This window comes from Ceratosolen solmsi, unplaced genomic scaffold (genome assembly GCF_000503995.2).
Source record: "Ceratosolen solmsi marchali unplaced genomic scaffold, CerSol_1.0 scaffold13, whole genome shotgun sequence".
NCBI lineage: Eukaryota > Metazoa > Arthropoda > Insecta > Hymenoptera > Agaonidae > Ceratosolen > Ceratosolen solmsi.
This window is the reverse complement of record NW_011948418.1, coordinates 7,734,016-7,758,481: the sequence shown is the minus strand read 5'-3', so window position 1 is coordinate 7,758,481 and position 24,466 is coordinate 7,734,016. Positions and strand designations below refer to the sequence as shown.

General features: G+C 36.2%; 3 protein-coding genes across 5 annotated transcripts in view; 1 reads left to right on the top strand and 2 right to left on the bottom strand.

The window, feature by feature from the left end:
* Positions 1-551: 551 nt before the first annotated feature.
* LOC105360212 (Suppressor of Cytokine Signaling at 16D) lies at positions 552-7,957 on the bottom strand. 3 transcript variants are annotated; one of them, XM_011497052.1, is made up of 9 exons: positions 7,937-7,957; positions 6,832-6,951; positions 6,533-6,735; positions 5,216-5,682; positions 4,319-4,905; positions 3,278-3,980; positions 2,294-2,822; positions 1,527-1,695; positions 552-1,142 (listed from the first exon to the last, which is right to left on the bottom strand). In XM_011497052.1, the coding sequence occupies exons 3-9, from the start codon at positions 6,650-6,652 to the stop codon at positions 745-747; spliced, it is 2,973 nt and encodes a 990-aa protein (XP_011495354.1). In that variant the 5' UTR covers positions 6,653-6,735; positions 6,832-6,951; positions 7,937-7,957; the 3' UTR covers positions 552-744. The 3 variants fall into 3 exon arrangements, with proteins under 3 accessions (XP_011495354.1, XP_011495353.1, XP_011495355.1); XM_011497051.1 differs by lacking the exon at positions 7,937-7,957 and adding an exon at positions 7,591-7,667; XM_011497053.1 differs by lacking the exons at positions 6,533-6,735; positions 6,832-6,951; positions 7,937-7,957 and adding an exon at positions 6,241-6,442.
* A 554-nt stretch (positions 7,958-8,511) lies between these two features.
* On the top strand, positions 8,512-9,188 carry kud (oligosaccharyltransferase subunit 5 kud). Its single transcript, XM_011497050.1, has 2 exons — positions 8,512-8,762; positions 8,949-9,188. Exons 1-2 carry the CDS (start codon positions 8,757-8,759, stop codon positions 9,186-9,188), a joined length of 246 nt encoding a protein of 81 aa, XP_011495352.1. The 5' UTR covers positions 8,512-8,756.
* Positions 9,189-13,145: 3,957 nt separating this feature from the next.
* Best2 (bestrophin family protein) overlaps positions 13,146-24,466 on the bottom strand; it is a 36,255-nt gene continuing 24,934 nt past the window's right edge. The window contains exons 5-13 of the mRNA XM_011497314.1: positions 23,115-23,353; positions 20,784-20,918; positions 19,679-19,786; positions 18,765-19,037; positions 18,217-18,493; positions 17,558-17,830; positions 16,221-16,567; positions 15,900-16,019; positions 13,146-13,996 (exon numbers count right to left, since the gene is read on the bottom strand). Of these exons, the coding sequence (XP_011495616.1) occupies positions 13,610-13,996; positions 15,900-16,019; positions 16,221-16,567; positions 17,558-17,830; positions 18,217-18,493; positions 18,765-19,037; positions 19,679-19,786; positions 20,784-20,918; positions 23,115-23,353 (2,159 nt within the window). The 3' untranslated portion in view covers positions 13,146-13,609. The remainder of the gene's footprint in view (positions 13,997-15,899; positions 16,020-16,220; positions 16,568-17,557; positions 17,831-18,216; positions 18,494-18,764; positions 19,038-19,678; positions 19,787-20,783; positions 20,919-23,114; positions 23,354-24,466) is intronic.

Here is a 24,466-nt window from a genome sequence, read left to right as displayed (position 1 = left end):
TACTTAACGATTAATAGATAAGAAAATCATTTAAAAAATGTTTCCTTATAAAACAATAAATCAACACTCGCAAAACCACCTTTCAACAACGAATTATTCTAAAATTCTTTAACTAATTACGTAGTATTTGAACAATATTATTGGAAAGATAAAACTATTAAGCCATAAACGAGTAGAAGAAATTATTACTTCGAGCGAGGCACGAAATAATGAATGACTGTTACACATTTCTGTTTGATTATCATTACTAATGTATTTATAACTTTAGAATAATCAGTCCGTTATATTGAATACACAAGAGCTCCTTATTTTCACAAAATCTCGAAGTATTTTCAACAAAAAGTATGTAACGGCCAATTTATTAACAATATTTCTTGATAAATACGTCTACAACTTTCAAGCAAATCCGTTATCAAAAACAACCACACGCTCCATTCGATTCTCGAGCGCTACCGCACAGTAGCAATGGTCTCCCACTTGAGAGATCACACACGCCTTCTCTCGTTCTCTCGTTCTCTCGTTCTCTCGTTCTCTCTCTCTCTCTCTCTCTCTCTCTCTCTCTCTCTACGCTCATTCGCGCACAAATCCCCATTCATCTAATATATAACTACGCACATCCATCCGTTAATATCGCTACAATATATCGTACAATTCGTGTCATCGTCATTGTAACGTTAGTAATGCACGTTGAGGGGTAAGAAGGTCGGCGTGGCCGAGGCGCGTTGAGGCGCTCGTCGCCGCCGCTCACGATAAGCCCTGGGGCGTGAAGCAGATCTTCTCGAGCTCACCAGTGGATGAACTAACAGGGGACTCGACTCGCTCCTCCTGCTCGCAGGCCAACTGCTCGCTATAATAATGAGGCGCGCTGAGATAATCGATCAGCCGCCGGGGCAGTGGCAATGTCGATATCAGATCCTTGCGCACCATCTTCAGAATAACGAAGCGACAGGTGTGCTGGAGGCTTTGAACCTGCTTGAAGCGCGAGACCGGATGCAGAAGCTGGACGCGCATGGGCCCGAGGACGGGACGCCGATGGAGGAAGAAGAGGTAGCGACCGCTTCGCGAGTGCTCCACCGCGTTCTCGATGAAATCCACGATCGTGTGTGACTTGAACTTGGTGCAGCTGCCGAAACTGAAGTTGCCTGTAGCAAGTTGTTCCACAAAATTCATAACGCGTACATGCAATTTTTATTTATTTTTTTCTTATATCAAAGCAATTCTCACACGATAGTATCTTACAATTTATAATTATTATGAAACTCTTTTAATATCAAGAGACTTTCATTCTTTGCAATCGTTATCAATACTGAAATTCTCTAACGGCTTTTGATTCATTGATTTTTTTTCTAGTTACATAATTAATTTTTCAGATTAATACGTAACGAATGCGCGTAATGAATTTCTGCTGTAAATTAATATGTCTTAAAATAGGTTTATGAAACATTTCAACACCACAAGTTATTTCAATGAATTTTATGTTGACGACAGAATTATCTACTGGATACTATCTATGGAGTAATAATTACCTTGGTCGTGTTCGATTCTAACGTGTCGAACGCAACTGTTAAGTCTAAACGATAATGAAAATATGTAATGGTCGTCACTGCTGTCTCGAACGATGAAGGATCCGTCGGGTTCGTTGGATAAAATTTTCTCAGCAGCCTCACCACTAATGGGACCCCAATACCAGCCATACTGAAACATACATAAAACGATCATTTTATGCACAAGCGCGTGTAAAGATAAATTATAATTATACAAAAGTAATTACAAGCTTTAACAGAAATACAAATACAGTATTGTAATTTTTTCTAAATTGAATTCTTCGTTTCTTTAAGGCTATTGCACAATAAAATTTCAGAATCTTTTTCTCAACTTCAAAAATGAATATGTATGTAATGTAACACGTTTTGCAATTATGAATTGGTATTCATATTAAATATCATAATAATAGAGCACAATTAAATATCGTTAATGGTATTCGTCGTTTTCAAACTCATTAAATTAATCACTATTCAAATACAAAGTCGTATTCTAATTGTTATTTTTGCTATTGTTATTATTGTTGTTGCTATTATTGCTGCTGCTGTCGTTATAATTGCTTGCATCGCATTTTATATATATTTTTATATATTTTTTTTGTAATTTAAAAATTATGCAGATTATATTTTGAATATGTGGTTTGAATTCTATAGGTGTATAGTGTAATTTTAATATGACGGGTGCACCTTTTTAATATTAATGTGAATTGTCATAAAATCATTATTAAAACCTATTGAGTAATTCCACTCACATCTTTGACCTTCTCTATGCTAGCTGCAAAGTCCATGCTGGTATCCTCGTTGAGTGGCTCGTCGACATTTTCCGTCGGCACCGCTTGTTGATGAGACCTCGGCTGCGGCACTTGATGCATGGAATTCACGGGCGATTCGCATCTGGGTAGTGCGCCGAGGGTCCCGTTTACGATGACGCCGTCATTGGCGAGGCTCTCGCTCGTGGCCTCAATGTGTCCGTTGCTCACAGTCTTGGGCAACGGGGGCAAGGCGCGCTTAAAGAAAGGCAACTTCTGGGCCGTCGTCCCGGTCGTCGTCGTCGTCGTCGTCGTCATCGCCGTCGTCGTCGCGTTCTCCACGTTATCGAAGTCACCGCTCAATGAAATGCCGTTATTATTGTTTACTTGCTGAGACGGATGCTGCTCGTAATCCGCCACAAGGTCGTCTTCGTCCTGGACTATAACATCAGCTACTGGCTGATGCTGTTGCTGCATCACGTTATTCCGCTTCGTGACAAATTGATGCTCCGGTGAGCCGATCTTTCTGAACCTGCAGTTCGAAATAAATGCATATAAGATGTTTTTTAATTAAGCGCACACCCGACTTCTTTATTAATAATCTCGTTATTATGTCTAAAATATATTTGCATTCAGTCTGAATTAAAAACACCGATTGGCGTTCTAAATAAACATGGCGAGAAACTTCTTAAATAACTCTTTATAGTTATAATAGCCACCTTCTTATGATTATACATGTATTAATTATGTGCATGGAAATTTTACGGATCATTAATAAAATTATGGTAAAACATTTGACTAAATATTCGATGGCTTACGTATTTACCTAACAAATTATTCTCGGCATATGCAACAGACCGATCGCCATTACAAAAGAACAATGTAAAGCTATCATAGTTATAAATACTATTAGCTAAATTATAAATACTACTGGCTAAACTACTATGGCTAATTATTATCTGCGCAGCACATATGCCTGAAACAAACCTGAAGATGTTGCAAAGAGTCTGCTTAAGATTAAGCGAAAAGTTGCGCTGACTCTTCTTTATTTTCTCTCTATTACTATTTCCGGTGTTGCTATCCATCCCCCCGTCCAACGCTCTCAGGTCGTCCCCTCGCTGCATCTGCTCGTCTTTCACTTTTTTGTGCTTGAGGGTGGAAAGCGAGTTCTTCTTATGCTTCTTCGTATTACTACTACCATTGTTATTGTTATTATTATTGTTATTTATATTGGTTAAGGTTATCGATTGCTGTATGAGGCCGTTGCTACTCTTGTTCGATATAGGCGTGTTCGTTGTTGAGGATTCCGTATTCAGGGGATTGCTGTATTTGTTGTTGTTGTTCAAATTGAGGAGTTTGGGCATTGCCGCGAGTTGGCCGATACTCTGCTGGGGCAACATCTTTGCCATTTTGTCGCGCTTCATTTTCACCTCGCTGCAGCTCTCGCTCGAACCGGACGAGTACAGAGTTTGCAGGTACTGTCTCACTTCGTGCAGCGTCATATGGATAGGCTCGCCGATATTTCTAACCTGACTATTCGACGATTTCGTTAATTGCCTGTGATGCTGCTGCTGCTGTTGTTGCTGCTGTTGTTGTTGCTGTTGCTGCTGCTGTTGCTGGCGACTCTGGGCAGCTGCTGTGACAACCGTTAACGAGCTGCCAACTACGCTGTGCCTCTTACCATTTGTACCTTACAAGATCGATAATTTTATTATAAGATATTGGACTTTTGACAAAATTGACTCAAGTAATCTTTCATTTAATTACGACCAGAACTTGCTTTATACAATAATAATTACCAGTTAAATGGAGTAACGATTAATATGCAATTTTTAACAAAATTGCCATGTACTTTACATATATAATTGTCGAATATAATTAAAAAGCATTCTATTCTTATTCTATTTTATAAACTGATTAGCCAATAATGTTACCCGTTCTTAAGACATTACATAGATTCTACATCAATCCTACAGGAATTATCAGCATTTCCAGGATAAATGAGAAAATATCGGGCTAAGAAATTACCACAGGCACCATTGACGGTCGCATTAGCGGATGCTGTCGCAGCATTGACATCGCTACAGCAAACGTCCGCCAGCATCTTTTGCGACTTGGCCACGTGACTTATGGTCCTCGGCTTATTCAGGATCCCCCCGCAATAATGTCTCGCCTGTTGATGCTGCATGTGAAAGTCTAGTTCGCTTTGAGAGCTCGCCGAGGTATTCCGTCTCCTTTTGCGATGATGCTTGTGGCGTTTCGGTCGCTGGGGTGTCCTGAGTTCGTGATGAAGAGGTCGTACCATGTCGATGGGCACCGTGTAGATATCCGAGTCGAAGGGTACGTTGTACATGTCGCTTATTTGACTGGTTGTGAGAATGTCGTGCGACATTGCCGAGGTGATAAAGCTACTGTCGTCGGCTTTGTTGCTCAAACCGGTTGTATTGATGGAATTGTGGGAGCTCGAAAGCCGTGACGAGGCGAGCGACGAGCGTGAATTTGGACGATTAAGCGTACTAAAAGGCGTAATAGTTATCGTACCCTGATAGCCGGCAGTAGCCAGCCCCGGCGAAGAGGACGTCATGTAATCCGACATCCACACTCGCGTTGAACTGCTACGCAAAAAAATTATTATCGTATATTTAATCCGCTGTATGAATAATAAATTTAATTTATTAATTACTTATTTATATATATTATTATTTATTATTATTTATATATAATAATTTTTAATTTGCGAACGGTGAAATTATCAAATTAATAATTGCATCATTAATAATTGCAAAAGATATTTTTTGATAGACTAGATAAAGTTGAATCACCGAATGTTGACAAATACAAATTAAAAATCGGTACTTTCCTATATGAAAACTGTTAAACAATTTATAAAAATTGTAGCCACTTAATTTCTTTGTGTGAACTTACTTTTTATTAATTCGATTATTGCAATTTATGTGCATTGCTTCTGTATTAGGAGTGTGTTTTGTAGGCTTTAAAGTTATCTTTCCATCGGGCCAAGATATTCTACACGACATGGCCAAGGCCTCTTCCACTATTGTTTCAACTAAACTTTCCGCGAACTCTCGAATACAGGGATATGCGACTCTCCTTCTGACGCTTAAAACAGTTTTGGTATCCATAGACAGTGGTTCTAAAGACGAAGTGGAAGTGTCAGGTGGCGATGGGCTGTCTTGAAATTCTGGTGGAGGTTTGATAGCGATATCGACTACTTCTAATTTTCTTTGCTCTGCCACTGTTGCAGCAGCAGCGGACAGAACATCTGTCCAAGTAGGCCCTTTTTTCAATGTATTAAAATTCTCACCGTGCATACCATCCGAATAATCAAACGAATCTTGCGATAAAGATTTACTCTCCATATCGCTTTCCTGTAGCTAAAATGTTATATCAATATGTTATTAATATTATTCATTGTTCCGATGCTATTTTAAATACTTAAAATATTTTTAACTAATTATTGTTAATGCTTATTGTAAAATTAAATTTTTAAACTATTCAAAGTTATGATTATAATATTTATATGCAATTATTCATGAATGTAATAAATATAATATTCACAAATGATAATATCCTTTATAAAATAGTATGTTACTAGAAAAAAGCTATAAATACTTGTCATTTTTTATGAAAATACATTTATTTCAATGTTTATTTTAAATAAATGCAAAGTATTATCGTACTGAAGTTTGGCACTTTTTACATTTAAGAAAATGGATGAAAAAATTAACGCTCGTGCTATATTTGAAATCTTCTATCAAACCATTCTACAATATAACAGTACTATTATTGAACTTTATAACTAGACTATATAGTTTATAATATTGGACTTTACAGTTTCAAATGGATTTTGAATAACTAAAATTAAAAAAATAGGTAAGTGCGTTTAAAATACTGAATAATTTGTTCAGTATATACAAATTCTAATGATTTACCTGATAACAGAACATAAATCCAGATCCAGAGTCCAAGATTATAGCTACCGAATCACTGACTTTAATTAATTAGTATATACAATTTCTACCTGTTGCAAATGTCTTAATTACAGATTTATATTTTCAATTACATTAGTTTTATAAATATGAATATTATATTGATCGATTGTTTGCAATTGTCAATAATCAATGATATTTTGGTCTGGGCTATGGTAGTACAAAATTTTCCAACTATAAATAATCTTTGAAATAGTAAGGCTTTTCATTTCAATTCGTATATAATAAATCGAACCTCTGTAGTTGCAAATTGGGCTCGAACAGAGTCACTAGATATGGAGACTCCAATACCGCTACTGGCAATATCGCTCAGCGGTCCAGTTATACTTAGTGAGTAAGATGGTGGAGAATCCATATTAATACGATAAAAATATCGTAATACTGTTGACTACAGTTTATGTTGGTACTGCGTCAAACCATAATATTGCAAAATTTTGGCTGTAAAGCGTAATGGATAAATTTGTTAATTTAACGTTTGATTTTTAGAAATTATATGAAAAAAAGGTTAGGTAGCAAAATGATTTGTTTTCTTACTCATTTGAGGGTATCCTCGCTGCTTTCATTAACAACGTTCCTTTATTGAACTTTGACATCTTTATAATATTTTTAATACAATTATTGGTCTTCTTGTTAATTCGAAGCTCTCACAGACTTCTAAAAATAGCAGAAAGCAATTTTCATAAATGAAACATTGCATCATTGAATCAAAAAGTCAAACCCAACTCCATTAAATGTATTAAATGAATTCTTTCTAAATTTCAAACATAAATATACTTTTCAGCAATCGCGACTCACTAAGGCTGATTATAAGCGATAAAAGAACATTCCCAAACTCTTCGCGACTCTCCCAGTAATCTATAAAGCATCTAATAATAACCACTCGTGTTTGAGAAAGAAAAGAAATACTACGAAAGACAGAGGTGTAATGAATTAAGGCAGACAGAATCGTATGAATCACGCGAGATGTTCAGCGAAATCCAGCAATAATTTCTAGACGATGCGAGCGATACGATATCACATAGGATCGGGGGGTGGGCTCGCGCAGATGCATCATCGCGGAAAGGGAAATAGAAAGGATAAAACGCTTTGCGAGACGAAAGAAACTTCCCCCGAGATAGATATGACGGGATGACGGGAAAGAGAGAGAGAGAGAGAGAGAGAGAGAGAGAGAGGGAGGAAGGGAGGGGGAGAGGGGGAGGGAGAGAAAGGGAGAGAGAGAGAGAGAGACTGAATAAGTCTGGCGCGCGACGCACACACTCCAAGTCTTATTAACTAAATTGTATGTTCACGTACGTTTATCCGCCCGTGGGTGAATCTCCTGTTTTTCTCAAGGAATCCAACTGTTGCGAATCGTCCGGGACTAGTTGGCGCGACGTTTATGCGAGACAGCAGCACTCGTGGGATCCTCGCGGATGCGTGAAAATGACAGTAAAACCTCCGCGTACCTCCCGCAATAATAAAGCCAGATATCACAGCACACAGCCATATAGCACATACACTCTATTACTTTATCTCGCTCGTTCCGCTATATATAAGAATAGTCATACAAACAAGACAGAGAGAGATTCTCATTTTTTTACGACCTATTCTCATGTACAAATCTCTTTTGCTGAGGATCCTCAATCCTCACAGTACTCACCGATTCACAGTTGGAAGACAGCGCCATTTTTTGTGGTGGCATTAACGTTCGAAAATATGAATCCTTACAAGACGTCCTTAAGTACTTTGCTTCATACTTTTAATTTGGAATTATAAATGTACGGGTTTGGCGATTTAAACCGCAATAGCTTGTACTTGGCTGCGTATAAGCATTATTAGGCGATACTGGATTTATCATCGTTTTAAAAATTATTTTTACTTTATCTAAGTTTCAATGTTTGTGGCGAACGCTTCTTACCTACAGCTGATTAGTCGTCACATTAGTAAGAACATACTGTTTGCTGTAAATTTTGACGAAAAACATAAAGAAAAAAATTCGAATTTTCATCGAAAGCCAGGGAAAATGTACGACCGAGATGAATGAATACGAATGATGAGGCTAACGGATGGCAAATGACTGCGTTGCTGACGTCATCGCAAGTTCAAGTAAGCAGTTCGCGCAATACCAAGTGCAATGCAAACACCCACGCTGACCAGTAAGGACACATTCGCATTGGCGCGTGTGTACGTTGGTGCGCATATCGTGGCATGTAGACAGAGTGAGAACACACACAATCAAGTCTATAGTATCACTTAACGAAGGCGTATTGTTACTGTCAATAAAGTAAGTGTACTTTAACCGAATTGTCTGTATGATGATGCACCTAATACCGATATAGATCACTAGTTATTTTGCTCAACTGCTGATGAATTTTATCGTGTGTATTGTAGAGAAGGAGAACGCGGAAATACTCCGGTTGCTTAAAGCATAAGTTTGAGGTTACTTCCCCGGCCACGTCAACATCAACAGTCACATCAAAATGACGGTAAGAATTAATTTATTATGATATTCCAATATAAATTCGATTTGCACTTCAATCGTTTAAACGGTTTTTTACTGTTGAAGATTTATTAAATCTATGGACATGATAACGATCTTATCATTGTCAAATGTCGACTTTCTCTTTCAATAAATTATTTTTCAAATTTGACCAATTTTTTTTTTTGCTCAGTTGGAAATTGAGAATATGACAAGATATATTTCACCAATCAACCCAACAGTATTTCCACTTCTAGCACTTATTTTATTGGGCATTGGAATCTTCTTCACAGCTTGGTTTTTTGTCTACGAAGTTACCAGTACAAAGTTTACTCGAGATATATTTAAAGAATTATTGATTTCTCTAGTGGCGGCATTATTTTCAGGATTTGGGGTCTTATTTCTGTTACTGTGGGTTGGTATTTACGTTTAGGTAAGATTGCAAAAATATTTATTTTATATTTTTTTCTAGCGATGGACGTCATTCGTTATATTACTAATTAATGTATTTTTTACTTGTAGTTGAAAATTGTGACCGCTCAGTGTTAATAAGCGTTGTGTATCGGCAACATTAATTCAGAAGTACAATTATCACTTCTGACGAATACGGTATGTTGCTAAGGCATGTGTGTGCAATGTACGATACTGTACTGATATATTATAAAGAATAAATCATTTTGATATTTTATCAATTGGTATTATTTAAAATAACGTGTTCGCTCCATTATATATTCGAATTAAGTTTGACAAAAAAGTTTAAAAAAAAAAAAAAAAAAAAAAAAAAAAATGCAAACAAGGAGCTATTGAATTCGCAAATCTTTATTTAGCATTGAAATTGTACTTACAATTATTCCGCCATTGTAAATAACATTAAATTAATACTAATACTATTGCAATAAAAGTAATTAGTTCTTTATAGGCCCATATATTTAATTTATTTGCTTAAATACCATAATACATTTTTATCTAATTCATTTATTTATTTATTTATTATTTATTTATTTATTTACTTATTATTTATTTACTTTACACAACAATGCTATAGATATTTGTATGAACTATTGATTTATATTTACAAACGCTTCAGGTATGCGATTAAAATTCATCATATTACCTCTACATGCTTAACTGCTAGTTGATTTTTATCATGAGTCTATAATGAAAGGTAACAAAAATGATTTTACTATAATGTTCCATGTGTAATATCTACATGTGCATAAATTTTCTACTAAACACTTATACTTTCTTTGTAATTAAAAAAACTTGCATACATTTGTAATAATTAAATGATTTACTGTTTTTAAAATACTTACGGAAACTTTTATAATGACAAATTATCATTGATAATAATATTCGTCTTAAAAATATTTGTTACCGTAAATATCATATTACTTAATAAATGTATGTTAATTATAACTCAAATTATATACAATTCAAGTAAGAATTATATTATTTTTATATTGCCATACACAAAATGTACTTTCTTTTAAATGTATCATTTTTGCATAACTAATAATATTAAGTGAATCCTTTGACTTGATTACTAAATAATATCTACACATTTCCTGTATCAGAAAGAATGTTACATGTGTGATTGTCGTTTACATTTACCCACGACATGCTAACCACAGCTTAATCATTGAAACTACAAACTTAACAATCGTCTTGGAAGTGCAAAGTTTTTTTTTTTCACATTCATTTATATTGCCCTAACATTTTAGTTTATAACATCGTTACACAAAAAATACAAATGAGTATGGCGAGTATGGCCCCATAGAAAAATTGCACATATCCGTTCATATTCGTTTTCTAGCATCCAAAAATAATAAGAAGAAAATCATAATCTCGGTTAAATTGACGAGTATAAAAAGAATTCGATACTCCAATATACATATATTTGCGCCGAACGAAGAATCTTGTAAAAGTATGGCAATAACATTCGTTCGCTAATCGGGTTAATAGTATATCAAACTTATTTACATAAGATAGGCCGGTTTGTTTTTTCCGATCTTTTTATAACTTAATCGTCTGTAACTAAGACAAACAATACTAATAATTCATTGTCAATAAAAAAAAAAAAAAACAAACAAAAAAAAAACAAAAAAAAAACATGACCTATGACTGAATCATATTTTAATACGAAACTTGTAAGTGTGTGTCACCGCGTACCTAGATATGAAAAAAGTACATGTGTGATATACAATTGAAGGCAAATAATTTCCGCGATCCACAATCCACATTATCCAATTAAACACAGACTGCATAGTTTACGCTCACTTCATGCGACGTAATTACCCTCCTATTTATAAAAAATTTATTACAATAATTATCATCCTTATTATATTTAAATTTCTATTAATATTATAGCCATGAATATTGTTTCATTACGAAACTATCAAATAACAATAATATCGAACATCACAAATGTAGGACGGTATATTGTCGCTTGGGAAGATATAGTTAAATTATTTATCGTTTAATAATATAAATTTTTGTTCAATATACTAATTACTCCGTGACATATCACTGAGCGTTCATTCGGCGCATGAAAACACTGTACACACACGCTTCCTCCGTTAGCTAATAACATAAATCACGGCGATAATCGTGATTTTTGCATTAAAAAATAATAAAAATAATAATAATAAAAATAAACAATAATAATAATAATAATAATAATAATAATAATAATAATTAATGTCTCTTACATTAATCTTCAAACCGATCAGTACTAGAGCGCTACTGGCATAATGACGGCATGAATAGTATCAAACCAGTAACATAGATACACTTTCAGCCCCATCATTTAACTAAAAATTGATTATTACATCGCGGCAAATGTCCTTTCTCAATAGAAATTTAGCTAATAAAATTGTATAAAAATTAAGTAATAAAAATGTTAGGTAACTTTATTAAATTGTTATTTTTATTCATAAAATAAAAGATCTTTAATTTTGTAAACGAATGATTTAAAAGCAACATTCAGTTTATAAAAGTTTTTTTTCTTTTTTTAAACTTTCATATTTAAATCACTCCTCTTATTAATAACTACGAATAATTTATACGTATAGGAAATTAATTAGTCGCAAAGTATAATTATTTAGGAGAATAAAACGTCTCATTCACATTTAGCAAAGTTCATACGATTTTAGACGCAAGAGAACGACGAAGTAATGCTTTTCTTGCGCTTTCCAAAGCGAAAGTAACATTATATATAACATTAGTGATGAGTCAAAACAGTATTTTATTATATGACTTAATCACTATTTTCACTCTTACGAAACGATACGTAATATAATTTACATATATTTTACGAAAATGACGAACTATTAATATATTTATAAAGAGAACGTTTAAACTATTAAAAAAAAAAAAAAAAAAACAGCTTCCTTTTTCATGTAATATCCATATAATAAAGATGGTATAATATAAATTCGAATATGATTTGACAATATTTAAAATAATACTTTTTTCTTCATCTTTTTTGATTATCTTATCGAAAATTCGAAAATTTTATTTCCTTTTCATTATATCTAACAATACTTGAAACATTGCTAAAAATTAATGAGACCTCGCGTATCATCAATCGCGCTATTTTGCATTTAAATTTAATTTATTCGTATCAAGTACTGAATGACAAGTATAAATTTACAAAAATTAAATTTTTTCTAAAAGTTCTGTCATGTGATTAATTTCCTATATATACTTTTTACATTGATTCGATGAACGGAAAATAGTTCGTCGTAATTTCATTAAATATTTCTTTGAACTTTAATAACATTCGCCTTCAAGTCAATTCAAGTCACCGAGTCATTCTAACCTTTAGTTCTATTCTTCAGTTCTATGTATGGATAAAGAGGATTCATGTTTTCTCAGTTAAGTCGATTATTTCAATTAATCCATTCCCAAGCAACTCACATCAATTAATTCGCATAAATAACCCATGTGAAAATTTATTCATCCAACTTACTAATTTACACATGCGACGTATGATGCCCTTGTCGTACACATATACATAGGTGCATACATACATGCATGCATACATGCATACATACATGCGTACATACATACATACATACATACATACACGCATATATATATATATATATATATATATATATATAATTATATCGAAGATGAATTTTTTTGCCGTGAAAATATCATTGTAATATAGAATTTAGAATCAAAATAAAGCGAGTATTTTCTCTCTTTATTAAATACGTGCATTTATTGATAGAAACAAATTGATAAAAAAAAAGAAAAAAAAGAAAAAAAGGATGTTGCGACGACTCATAATATTTTTTGTCAATTATCCGTTAATACTAGTGATTTTCCGACTAAATTTAAGCCAAGAAAAACAAAACAAAAAAAAAAAAAAAAAAGAAAGAAAACTAGTAGAAAATAATATCATTACTTTCTATTTACTTATTCCATTAAAAAATATCGTTCTTTGAAGAACTGATATGATATAACAATTCTTAACTGTTAAATCAGAATAATACAAGCGTAACTGAGCGCAATACCAATTTCGTTGATAAACAAAAGAATCAATCAAGAAAAAAAAAATGAAAAGGAAAATTGCATTCTAACTGCCATTGACTGCTGATTTGATCAACAACCATACAGCAGGAAAATTCGCAAGCATCAATGTCACACATAGTTACGAATTTGAATAAGAGTTACTCCCCATTGACTTTCTACTAATCGCTATTCGCCGCAGCAGCTTGTCGGGCACGAAATCCACTCCACCGAGAGCTGCATAATCCGGCTCCGTGGGCTAAGAGTCGTGAATACCAGACAGCAGTGCGAAGGACGAAGAAGGGAGTAGACGAAGCCGTAGGAGATGAGCGATCGTCAGACGTATACCTCGCCGCGTTTGCTACTGGCCACGGGTGCGTTCCCCGTGCCCGTGGCCCCATTGCCGCTGAAGCTGATCTTCCTTAACACCTCCTCCGCGCTCTTCCTCGCCGTCTGGTCGAAGCTGCCACTTCTTGGCCTTTGCACGGGCGGCTGCAGCCTCTCCACGCAGAGGCTCTCGAGCCTCGGCGTCGCGGGGTCTACTTTCATCTCCGCCTGATGATGAAGGCCGAGCGAGTGGGGCAGGGACATGCTGCGGTCCTCGCGTACCTGGTGGCTTATTACCGTCACCGGTGGTCCTGGGAGGGACGTCGAGCGCCGGCCCTTTGCTTCGGATCGCGTCGCTCTGTGATCCGTCGCTTGCATCACGTAGTTCTGTAGACTCTGTGGAGGGGGTGGGGCATATTTCAGTTTTACTGTCGCTTCACGTCACTCGAGATCGAATCTTTTATTTGCGCTAAGAACTCGTTTTGTCGAGTGGGAACATTAATTTAGGGATCTTTTGAGTGGAGCCTGCGAGTTTTTGGAGGACTCTCGAGGATACCCGAAAATAACGATTTGTTGTGCCGGCTCCTCATTCGCAGATGAACGTTTATTATAATCTTAGGACGCTTTATCCACGTTATATTTATATTTCTATCTTTAATTAAATTTTTTTATAATAATATTTTTATTTATTTATTTATATATCTGTTCCAACTCGAATTTTCAGCCCGTAATGATGAATTATGTATTTGTAATAAAGTTTCCTTTAAAGAATATTCTCTATTAATGATTAATAATCAAACATAGTGCGATATGAGAAATCATAATATGTTTATACAATTCTCTTAATGACTGTAAGTCATGCATAATGCTGTGACTCAGTGAAAATATGACATCTAATTATGAATAAAATATTACTTTGAATATTTTCGTTTCCTATTCAAAAAGAAGTGCAAGAAAGTCACTTATGGATGTATCATCTATCGCAAGATTTATCAATTTTATAAATTATGTCTTCGTCAAATAAACCTATAAAGTTTAGAATTTTGAAATAACCAGAGATTATTTCTGTATGACGTCAATCTAGTCCAATATAGGATTAAGTTTAAATATTTAATAATGAAAAATGATATTTATCTTTATTCATTGTACGTTCAATGATTTTTTTTTTTATTATTTTTTATTTTTATTTTAATACGATAGTCTCTGATTAATTTTCATCGCGGTTCACAAACTGAAAAAAAGGAATCAATTTACCTTGTACCATTTTTTGCTTTACCTGATATATTAAGTTTAAATTATTTTCCTTATTTGCATAATTTAGTAAAAAGAAAAACAATAATAACGATAATGAGAATAATTTAATCGTGGTAATTTACGCAATATAATCTTATTATAATAAAAAAAAAAATTGTTTGTCGATGGGTGATTATTAATCTCTAGTGATTATTAATAATTATTTCTTCAATATTTTGTATAACATTCTAGGAACTTGAATTTGAAACAACAATTAAAAGAGTATAATATTAATGTTATACAATTACGAAAAAATGTATTATTATTTAATATCATTGAGTTTATTTAACTTCTTCGAGTTTATCACAACTACACATTCTCAAAGAATGGCATTATTGCTGCTTTATTCAATAGCAAACAAAGCATAAAATATATTACATAATCAGTTGAGAATAGAAATTTTTTTAAATAAATCTTTTATATGCCTTATTTAAAATAAATTAAAAAAAAAAAAAAAAAAAAAAAAAAAAAAAAACGTATGACCGTTTCAGTCGACGATTCGATTTCGAGGATTTGCTTTTAATTTTTTTGCATATCGTGAGAAAAGTAGCATTAGATATTAAATATATTATAAATCGATTCGGCCCATAACTTATCGTCCATTTCATTAGGAATAGGAACAGAATTTATTCGTTTAATTTAATTGTATTTGTAACCGGATGTTGTAAAACATCGATTAATTCACGCATTATGCAAAATCGCCAACTCAGAGTAATAATCTTGAAATACTAAATTTTCTGTATGTCATCATTTTATATAACGTTACATTTTTCGTATGCTCGCGACCGATTATTTAAGTACGTGAAATAATTTCTTTAATTGTCCTGAAAGTCGCAAATATCCGCAAGGTGTTTAAAATAAAAAAATATTTCAATATTACACGTGTCAAATCGGAAACAGTATTTTCGCGCGCACTCATTCGAAACTGCCGAGCCATTAAAAATCCAAAAGAAACTAGTAAATCGCAGTTGGCCTACAGGGAATATAAAAAGGAGTTGGTTCCTACCCAGTCGCGATGATTGGGCGAGAAGCTGGCGAACTTATCGAGGTTCTCGGGGTCGACGACGATAGGCGACCTCGTGCTGTAGACCTCGTGAGTAGGTGGTTGTTGCTGCTGCTGTTGCTGCTGCTGTTGATGATTATGATGATGATAATGATGATGATGAGGTGGAGGAGGAGGAGGAGGAGGCGGATGTTTAGCCTCATCCTTCGTGTCGTCCTCAAGAAGTTCCGTGAGGGTCGTGGGCTCGTGGGGACTCGGTGGGGCGCCGATCGATTGCTGCTGCTGCTGCTGCTGTTGCTGTTGCTGTTGCTGTTGCTGTTGCTGTTGCTGTTGCTGTTGCTGTTGCTGTTGCTGTTGCTGTTGCTGTTGCTGTTGCTGTTGCTGTTGCTGTTGCTGTTGCTGTTGCTGTTGCTGTTGCTGTTGCTGTTGCTGTTGCTGTTGCTGTTGCTGCTGTTGTTGTTGGTGATGATGATGCTGCTGGTGATGGTGTCCTGGTGTCGAGTTCGTTGCAATGCCAGATACGAGTCGCGTCAGTTGACCCATCGTTACTGGGAGTGCCTGTGGCGATACCGTCACGAAACTCGCGGCCTTGAGACTTTGGGGCAGCACCGCCTGGGCTAAATGGGCAGCCGCTGCAGTTGGCCTCGACACCGGCGTGCCTTCCGTCTTCTCTGCGGGAGTCAAGGGCATTCGAGCTTTAGTCAAGGTGATGCTGGGAGGGTAATGCGTTTGAGAAGGTGTTTCTACACTTCTCTTAAGCCGTCGATGAATGTGACGTTCCCCGTTCCCCGAGTCTGACCTGGTTATTCGTATTTCTCTTTTTCTTTTTCATCGGGATTAATGCTCAGACATTTAGCGTTTAACGATTCAGCACGTTAAAAGAGCTATAGTTTTAAATTACTTCGGGGAACTATTAAAGGTGGATAAGGTATAGCTCGTTTCTTGGCTGCTCGAACAAAGCTCGTGTAAAATAGAAATTAAAAATTGATTTTAAAAAATTATTAATATAATGATCGATTTGATCGAATATTCTTTCTACGCGCCATTTATTTTGAAAGTTACATCTGAGAAAATTAGGTCTAAAAATAGTGCATTTAATGGACTTTTAAACACAGTCTCCAGCTTTTAATGGACGTAATTTACTCGTGTATGTTCATGTATTATGAAACGAGTGTCTCGAGCACTGCCTCAAACCTTACATTTTCCTGCATATTTAAAAACGTAACGACCATTAATGTAATAAATGCGCAATATGTAAGAATTTTAAGTGGTTCAACTTTTTATCGTTTTATGCAGCAACCTCCTTAAGAACTCTAAATTTAGACAGCTTTTTTTATGCCATATTGTAAATAAAGTAATGAGTTTGTTGGTGAATGCATTTTACTTCCTTCGCACGCTCATTACGACAAATAAAGTTTTTTAATTGCGATTTTTACTATGAAAATTAGATCAGAGAGCCTCGACAGAGTCTCTGATATATAAACCATTTTTTTTTTATTAGTTAATGCTATTCACGTGAAGTAAGTCAAATGGAATGAGCATTTAAGGAAAACGTAATTTTAATTAATCGCTATGTTAAATTAGGCGTTTTTCAATGGTCATACAATATTTTGCCTCGTTTTCTACAAAGGCTACGCTCTGGATGTTCCAGGACAACGTACCTTGAATGGGCGTGAGGACAAGTCCCGGTGCGGTGGTGCTGCTGCCGACGACGAGTTGGAGCACCGGCACGTCCGCGATATTCCCGGCGTTGTTGTGGTGGTAAGCCGGGGGCGGTATCATGCCAATGACGCCTGCACCGATGCTCGCGGTATTGGTCGCCGAGAGGGCGAGCCGCTGCTCCCGGTCGACCACCTCCTTCGTCACGTCCGGCGTTGGAATCCGCGGCCGGTTCTTCAGAGATATCGGTATGGAATTCAGCTTCGGCAATGTACCTACGCACACGGGTTTTCCATTTAGTTGGATTTTTGTCGCTTTGAAGAAGCGTATGCGCGCATTAATCGTGCGCTCGTATTTATGGTATTGGCTGCCGCCAAGGTCATTGCGTCACTGGGGGAAGCGTCGGTTTCGCGCTCCTTCGGCTGATCCTCCTAATGGCAGCAGTTCTTAAGAAGAGAGGCGCCGGACTAACGACGATCTTCTTAATGCGCGTGAATTGTATGTAGTATTGGTAGTAGTGGTGATAGCCATAGGCTTTCATGAGTAGACGTGGGCGAGGGTACGACGTGGATAGGAACGAGACTCGGTACAATATTACAACGGGGAGCTACGGTAGTTATTCCATTGGGACCTTAGGATTGGGTGAGCAGAAGAAAATTACCTTGTCGACCCATGCGTTGGCTCTGAATGCTCTTTCGCCTCAGCCGGTCGTAAAGAGATATCTTGAAGCTGGGATTGTTCTGTGTCTGTGACATGGCGTTACCCGCCTGAGCCGTCTCCGGGCTGCTGTAGACGCTATTGTGACGATTGCGAGAAAAAAAGCCGCCGGCGCCGCTGCTGCTGTAGGTCGTGGAACTGCTCCGTACCGAGCCCATCCTCGTTATCTGGCGTTGCAGCCAATTCTTTCTCCTCTCCACCAGAGGCGTGTCCACGCTTTCCTACATCGGGAGAAACATTATATTCAAGGCCATTACGGAGAGACATTAGCGAGGAACAAATGGACGAGTATTGCACGCCGCTCGACCAATGCGGCGGAGATATTAGCATGGCATAGACTGCAAATCAACAATAGGTCGCGATCGAGATAGATAAATGTATAGACCGATATATAGATAGATGGATAGCTAGAGAGAGAGGGAGAACCGTGTCGAGATGAGAGGCGAAAGGCGAGAGATTCATCCGGGGACAGGAGTGCGAGGGAGTACTCACGTAATCGGCGTAGACGTCGTCTTGCATGTGGGCGGCTTTGCTGGTCCGGTGCCCGTTGTGGCCGTGCACGTGCGAGCCCAGGAAGACGTTGGCGTAGAGTGCGTCACTATCCTTGACCTTGTAGTGCTCGGCCGAGCCCTTGGGCTCTTCCTTCCGGTACTGTTCGCTCGCGACCGTATAAGGGAGATCCTTGGGCACGACCTCGTCCCAGTATTGGTCCTTTAGCAGCTCCGGGTGCTCCTCGTGCATCTCGTCCACGATCATGTAGCCAGCCTGTGATTTTTAATGCCAACGCGACGACGTTCTGATTAATGTGGTTTTAAGTGACTGGGGGTCGACGGTAACATGACCGATTTTAACGTTATCGCGTACAACTGACGCTACACGCACGTCATGATTTTCGGAACCGTTATAGCCAGTGTTGAGACTGTACTCGTGGATGTTGCTCTTAATTTCTTAATTCGGACAGTCATGTGCTTTGGGATGAGAAAATTTACCGTTTGTACCCGGGTACATTAATTTGTCATTCCGTATTTCATTTATTACACATCGATGATTTAAGCAAATTATGCTGTGCAAGATGCCATTTATCTACTAAAATTCAGGTAGAGAATGTTTGCGCATTGAATTTCATTTTTACAAAAGTTCACTTTAATAAGATCTTTTAATCGTCATAATAATATATTTAATCAGTTGTTTATTGTTATCATGATAGGACAAAAAACCGAAGGGAAAGCTGTAATTCGTATAATTAACTACATAGTTTTATCATTGTATCGTTGTGGCGATCTCAAAAAAAGTTGCCTATTTATATAAAATTAAATGATAAATAAGATTTTGTATATTTGACAGACTTTGCGATTTGATTCGAAATGATTTATACAATTTTTTCACCGTGCAAATTGCGCACATACCTTTATGTGACGGTCGATCAGCCAATTGAGTTCGATATCGTCATCATCTTCTCCAAAAGGATTTATTAAAACTTCGGCTACTTTTAACCAGCCGACGTAAAAACAAAACTGTAATCGTTGAACGTAGATTATTACTTATTTTTGTTATTAATGTCCATCCTCTAAGAATATAAATAACATAAAAAATCCTACGAAGAATGAACCTTATACCGATCAATGAGCATATGAAAATTTTTTCTTACCAATACAGTAACTCTTATTATTTTTAAAATGATTGTTGTTTGCAAGGATACGAAATTAATATTTATGAATTAAAAAGCAATAATTTAAGGAAAAGAACAAGGTAAAAATTTGGATAGAATACGAATTAAAAAGAAAAACAAAATTACGATTAAGAGTACTAATAATTATACGTCTAATAAATACGTATAATATACGTCTAATAAAAAAATTATGATAAATTTTAATCCTTAATCTGTTTCATTATAAAATGCAATTTTATAATTATTATCGTATCGATGTGTCAACTTATATCTGAATTGTACTTTTAAATTCAGAATAAATAAAAAATTGCAGAACATTTAATGCGGGAGAAGACATCGACAATTGCATTTAATTAAATCGATTAAAAAAAAAAAAAAAAAAAAAAAAAAAAAAAAAAATTGTTTTAAATACTTTTTTACTTATATCGAGACAATTTGCATTAATAAAAGATTTCAAATTCAAATATATATGTATGTGTATGATATTGCGGGAATTTATTCATCTTAAGCGTCCTATTCCCTTTCGTAATATCTTTGAAAACCGAGAAAAGAAAAAAATAATAGATCGCCGATGAATGGAAGTTTCGGTTTGAAGTTACCGACCTGAAATGTTATTTTCAAATAAATATTTAAAAGAGCAAGAGAGGAAGGAACAATACGATGACGTCGATAAAATCAAAAGTGACTCGACCGCACTAGTCGAAATTTAGCAAAGAAAAAAAGTGCGCTTAATCATCATCTGCGGATGTTGACGTATTTATATTTTGAAAGCATCCACGTTTTGTGCTCCACTTCTGATTATACACACGATTATAAAATAAAATTGACTCTTGGTGGCATACCTGCAGAGCGGTAAAGAATGGAAAATACATATCCGGGACCTCGTATTTTCCACTGACGCAAGCCTCAGTCTGAGATATAAACTGACGTCCTAAAAGAGCCGAGAAAAAATATGCGTAGAGAGATAGTGTAACCACCTGAAATCATATACACACACACCATCACGGCCATCAATGCACGGCTCTTTCCAACACACCTTCGCCAGCGCCATTATGTCAAACGAAACGAAATTAGCATTTGGCAGTTCGCTCATATGTTCCTTGGCGCTTTAAACACGACAAACAGCACGCGCGTAATGAAGAGTCGAGCGAGGGAGGCTTGGGAGAGCGGGAGGGAGGGAGAGATGTACAGAGAGAGAGAGAGAGAGAGAGAGAGAGAGAGAGAGAGAGAGAGAGAGAGAACGAAGGTAAGGAGAAAGAAAAAAAATGGTAAACAGGTAAGCCCAGGGCTCAAGCGTAATAATGTGCATTCTTCACTTTTGTGTCTCGGTGAGTACCGTTTTTTTGAGGAATGCATATTATGCAACGAATATTACGTAAAAGTAATTCGCCTCGCGCACATGTGAGACTGTATCTTTAAATTCGATCTGGCTGCTTGTTATTGCATACACGTGTATAAAAAGTCAAGGCTTTTCCGAAAAACAATGGTACTAAATCAATAATGCGCAGGAACATATCATCGATCTGAGAGTAGGCGCAGCAGCTGCAGCGCTTAGATGGTATCGATTACTTTAATAGAATTAGTAAATAGGTGTCGGTGCGATAGAGTAACGACTGAATTTCTTTTTTGCTTACTATTAAATTTCAAGAAAGCTACTCCAGTCGGTTTATAAGTCTTTGATAACAACTTTTTTTGTATATGCATATACATATATATATATATATATATATATATATATATATGAATGTGTAACCTCTGAGTCATATATAACAATGCATTGCAATAATGCAAAAATGCCAAGATTTTCAATTGTTATTCTACCACTGAATTATGAAGTATGTAGGGATGCATCCTTTGCTATCCTATATGACTCTTAAGACAAAGGAAACTAATTTTTTCAAGATTAACAAGTAATTAGACAGACTTTAAAAAAAATTTTTTTTTTTCTTTCTTTTTTCCTTTTAATAAATATTTGCATGTCGCTAAATTATGAAAGATTCGAATTGGATTGTCATTTTTAAAAAATATTAAAACTCTTTGAAAAAAAAAAACAAAAATTAATTCCTTAATTGTAATAACGTTATGCAATTATTTTTGCCTCGTAAATTAACTTCCCTCGCTTAAAATATCGATGCTGAAACGTATGATTTAAAACTTAAAAAATTCTCATTATCGTGTAACGCATTGAAAAATAAAGAAGATGCTCGTATTATTAATTATGTATTATCGCACGCATTTCATTAAAGATTTTTCGAATATTTAAATGATCTATTAATTGTATTAGATAGCACATTGTTAAATATTTACATCGTAACTTCCGATTTGGCTAATGCAATTTTAACCCAATAATAACTACTCGATAAGCTTATGTAAAGCTTATCGAATGTCTCGAGTCTAGCATGTCATTGCTATTATAAGAAAAATCATTATTATATTTTCTTCAAAAATGTTGAATTACATGCGATAATTAATCATCGATTCTTCGAGCCAACGTATGAATATTAATACGCTCATGTTAAAAGTTGCTTGTGAAATGTGAAGGTATTCGCTTCAACTTATTGAAAAGGCTGAAATTTCAATTGTTGCCAGTGCGAAGTATTTCATTAGCCGCATTACTTATCACTATTTGCCACTTGTTCATTTCAATTACTTCACGTAGTCTAATCACGTACTCAGCAATACAAATAAAATGTAAAATACAATTGTTGTGTGAAAGATCTTTTGTCCGTCGTCGTTATTCCCAATTGCATTTAAACATAATTTTCTTTGACGAATTCTTAATGATAAAATAACATAAGTAAGAAGCAAGTGCAGGAGATTAGTGGAAAATTCTTGCAAGTATTATCCCGATGACGATTATTAAATATCAAACGGAACGGCAAACGACAGACGAGCGACTGCCAATGGGCCAATCGTTTCCCTCTGCCAACACGAAACAAATAATTAAAACTTCCGAGCCGATTTACACGATAACGGCGCTCCGGCGCTCAAAGGGTTAATTGTCGAGTGCGCCCAGGTCCATGACATTCGGCTAGGTCGTATGGGAGCTCGTACTCGGGAGATAGATTACTTGTAAACGCGAAATGACCAATTCGGTGGGTCGCGATCGAAACGAGAGCGAAGCAGCGAGTGCAATGGATATTTATAAACATGTGTAAAGAGCAATAGTCGACCTGTGTATAAACGAGCGGCACGCAAACGGTGTCGTAGCCGATAAGGCCGCCCAGCTTCTTGCGGATGTCGCTCAGCTCGACCAGCAGCGTCTGCACCACGTGGTCGCTCGTTATCAGCTGCTCCTTGCGCGCCCTGTTGATGATGTTCGTCGCCCAGACGAGGGGCATCCAATACTTGGACATGGCCGCCTTTTTGTTCATCATCTCGAAGATCTTTTTCTCCGACTCCATCATGAGGCCTGGGCGTTTAATTGGTAGATAAGAGGATGAAGAAGATGAAGATCAAGATTAAAAAGATGATATTGATGATGATGATGATGATGATGATGATGATGATGATGATGATGATGATGATGATGATGATGATGTTGATTGATGAGGATGATGATGATGATGTTGATTGATGAGGATGACGATGATTGATGATTGATGATGATGATGATGATGATGTTGTTGATTGATGAGGATGACGATGATTGATGATTGATTATGATGATGATGATGTTTATTGATGAGGATGACGATGATTGATTATTGATGATGATGATGATGATGATGATGATGGTGGTGATTATGATGATGATGATGATGATGATGATGATGATGATGGTGATGATGATGGTGGTGGTGGTGGTGGTGGTGGTGGTGGTGATGGTGGTGGTGATGGTGATGATGATGATGATCAGGATGAAGAAGCGAAAGAGGAGCAAGAGGTGAATGAGGATGAGGTGGCTAGGGTACCGGGGGAGGAGAAGGAACACTAGGACCCGTTTTGCGTCGAGGACGTGCACATTGGGAGACCGAGAGTCTAGCGTTCATTTTGCCTACCAGCCGAGCGAGCCTTCGCTCATTCCCCGAGGTGATGGTTAATTAAGTTTTTCTCAATAAATTATCTCGGAGTGATTCACTTTGTTTTTAAAATATGTCGTGTGCTAACGCCGTTGTTATTAATAAATAGCGAACGCGTTTGAACGCCGTCGATTCTCGTTCCTCCCCTCGCCTTTCTTCATTTCACATTCGCGAATATAAATGGTGGATTATTAGCCCAGATTATGGAGGATCTTAGACTTAAGAATCACGGCACTAGTGCGAGACATTTACGGAAAACGTGGACTTTGCTGTTTTTCACCATTACATAATAAACGATATTAATTGTTAATTCTTCGGTACAATTTATGGAAAAACAAAGATTTATGAAACGATTGACGGCCAAGAAGTAATAACGATTGTAATTGCAATTTTTATGAATTTTCGATGAATTCGCATTCGCAACGTATATTAATTTGTGAATATTAAAAATAAAACGCAATAAACTGATCGATGATCGTAAAAATGAACCAATCGAGACGAAA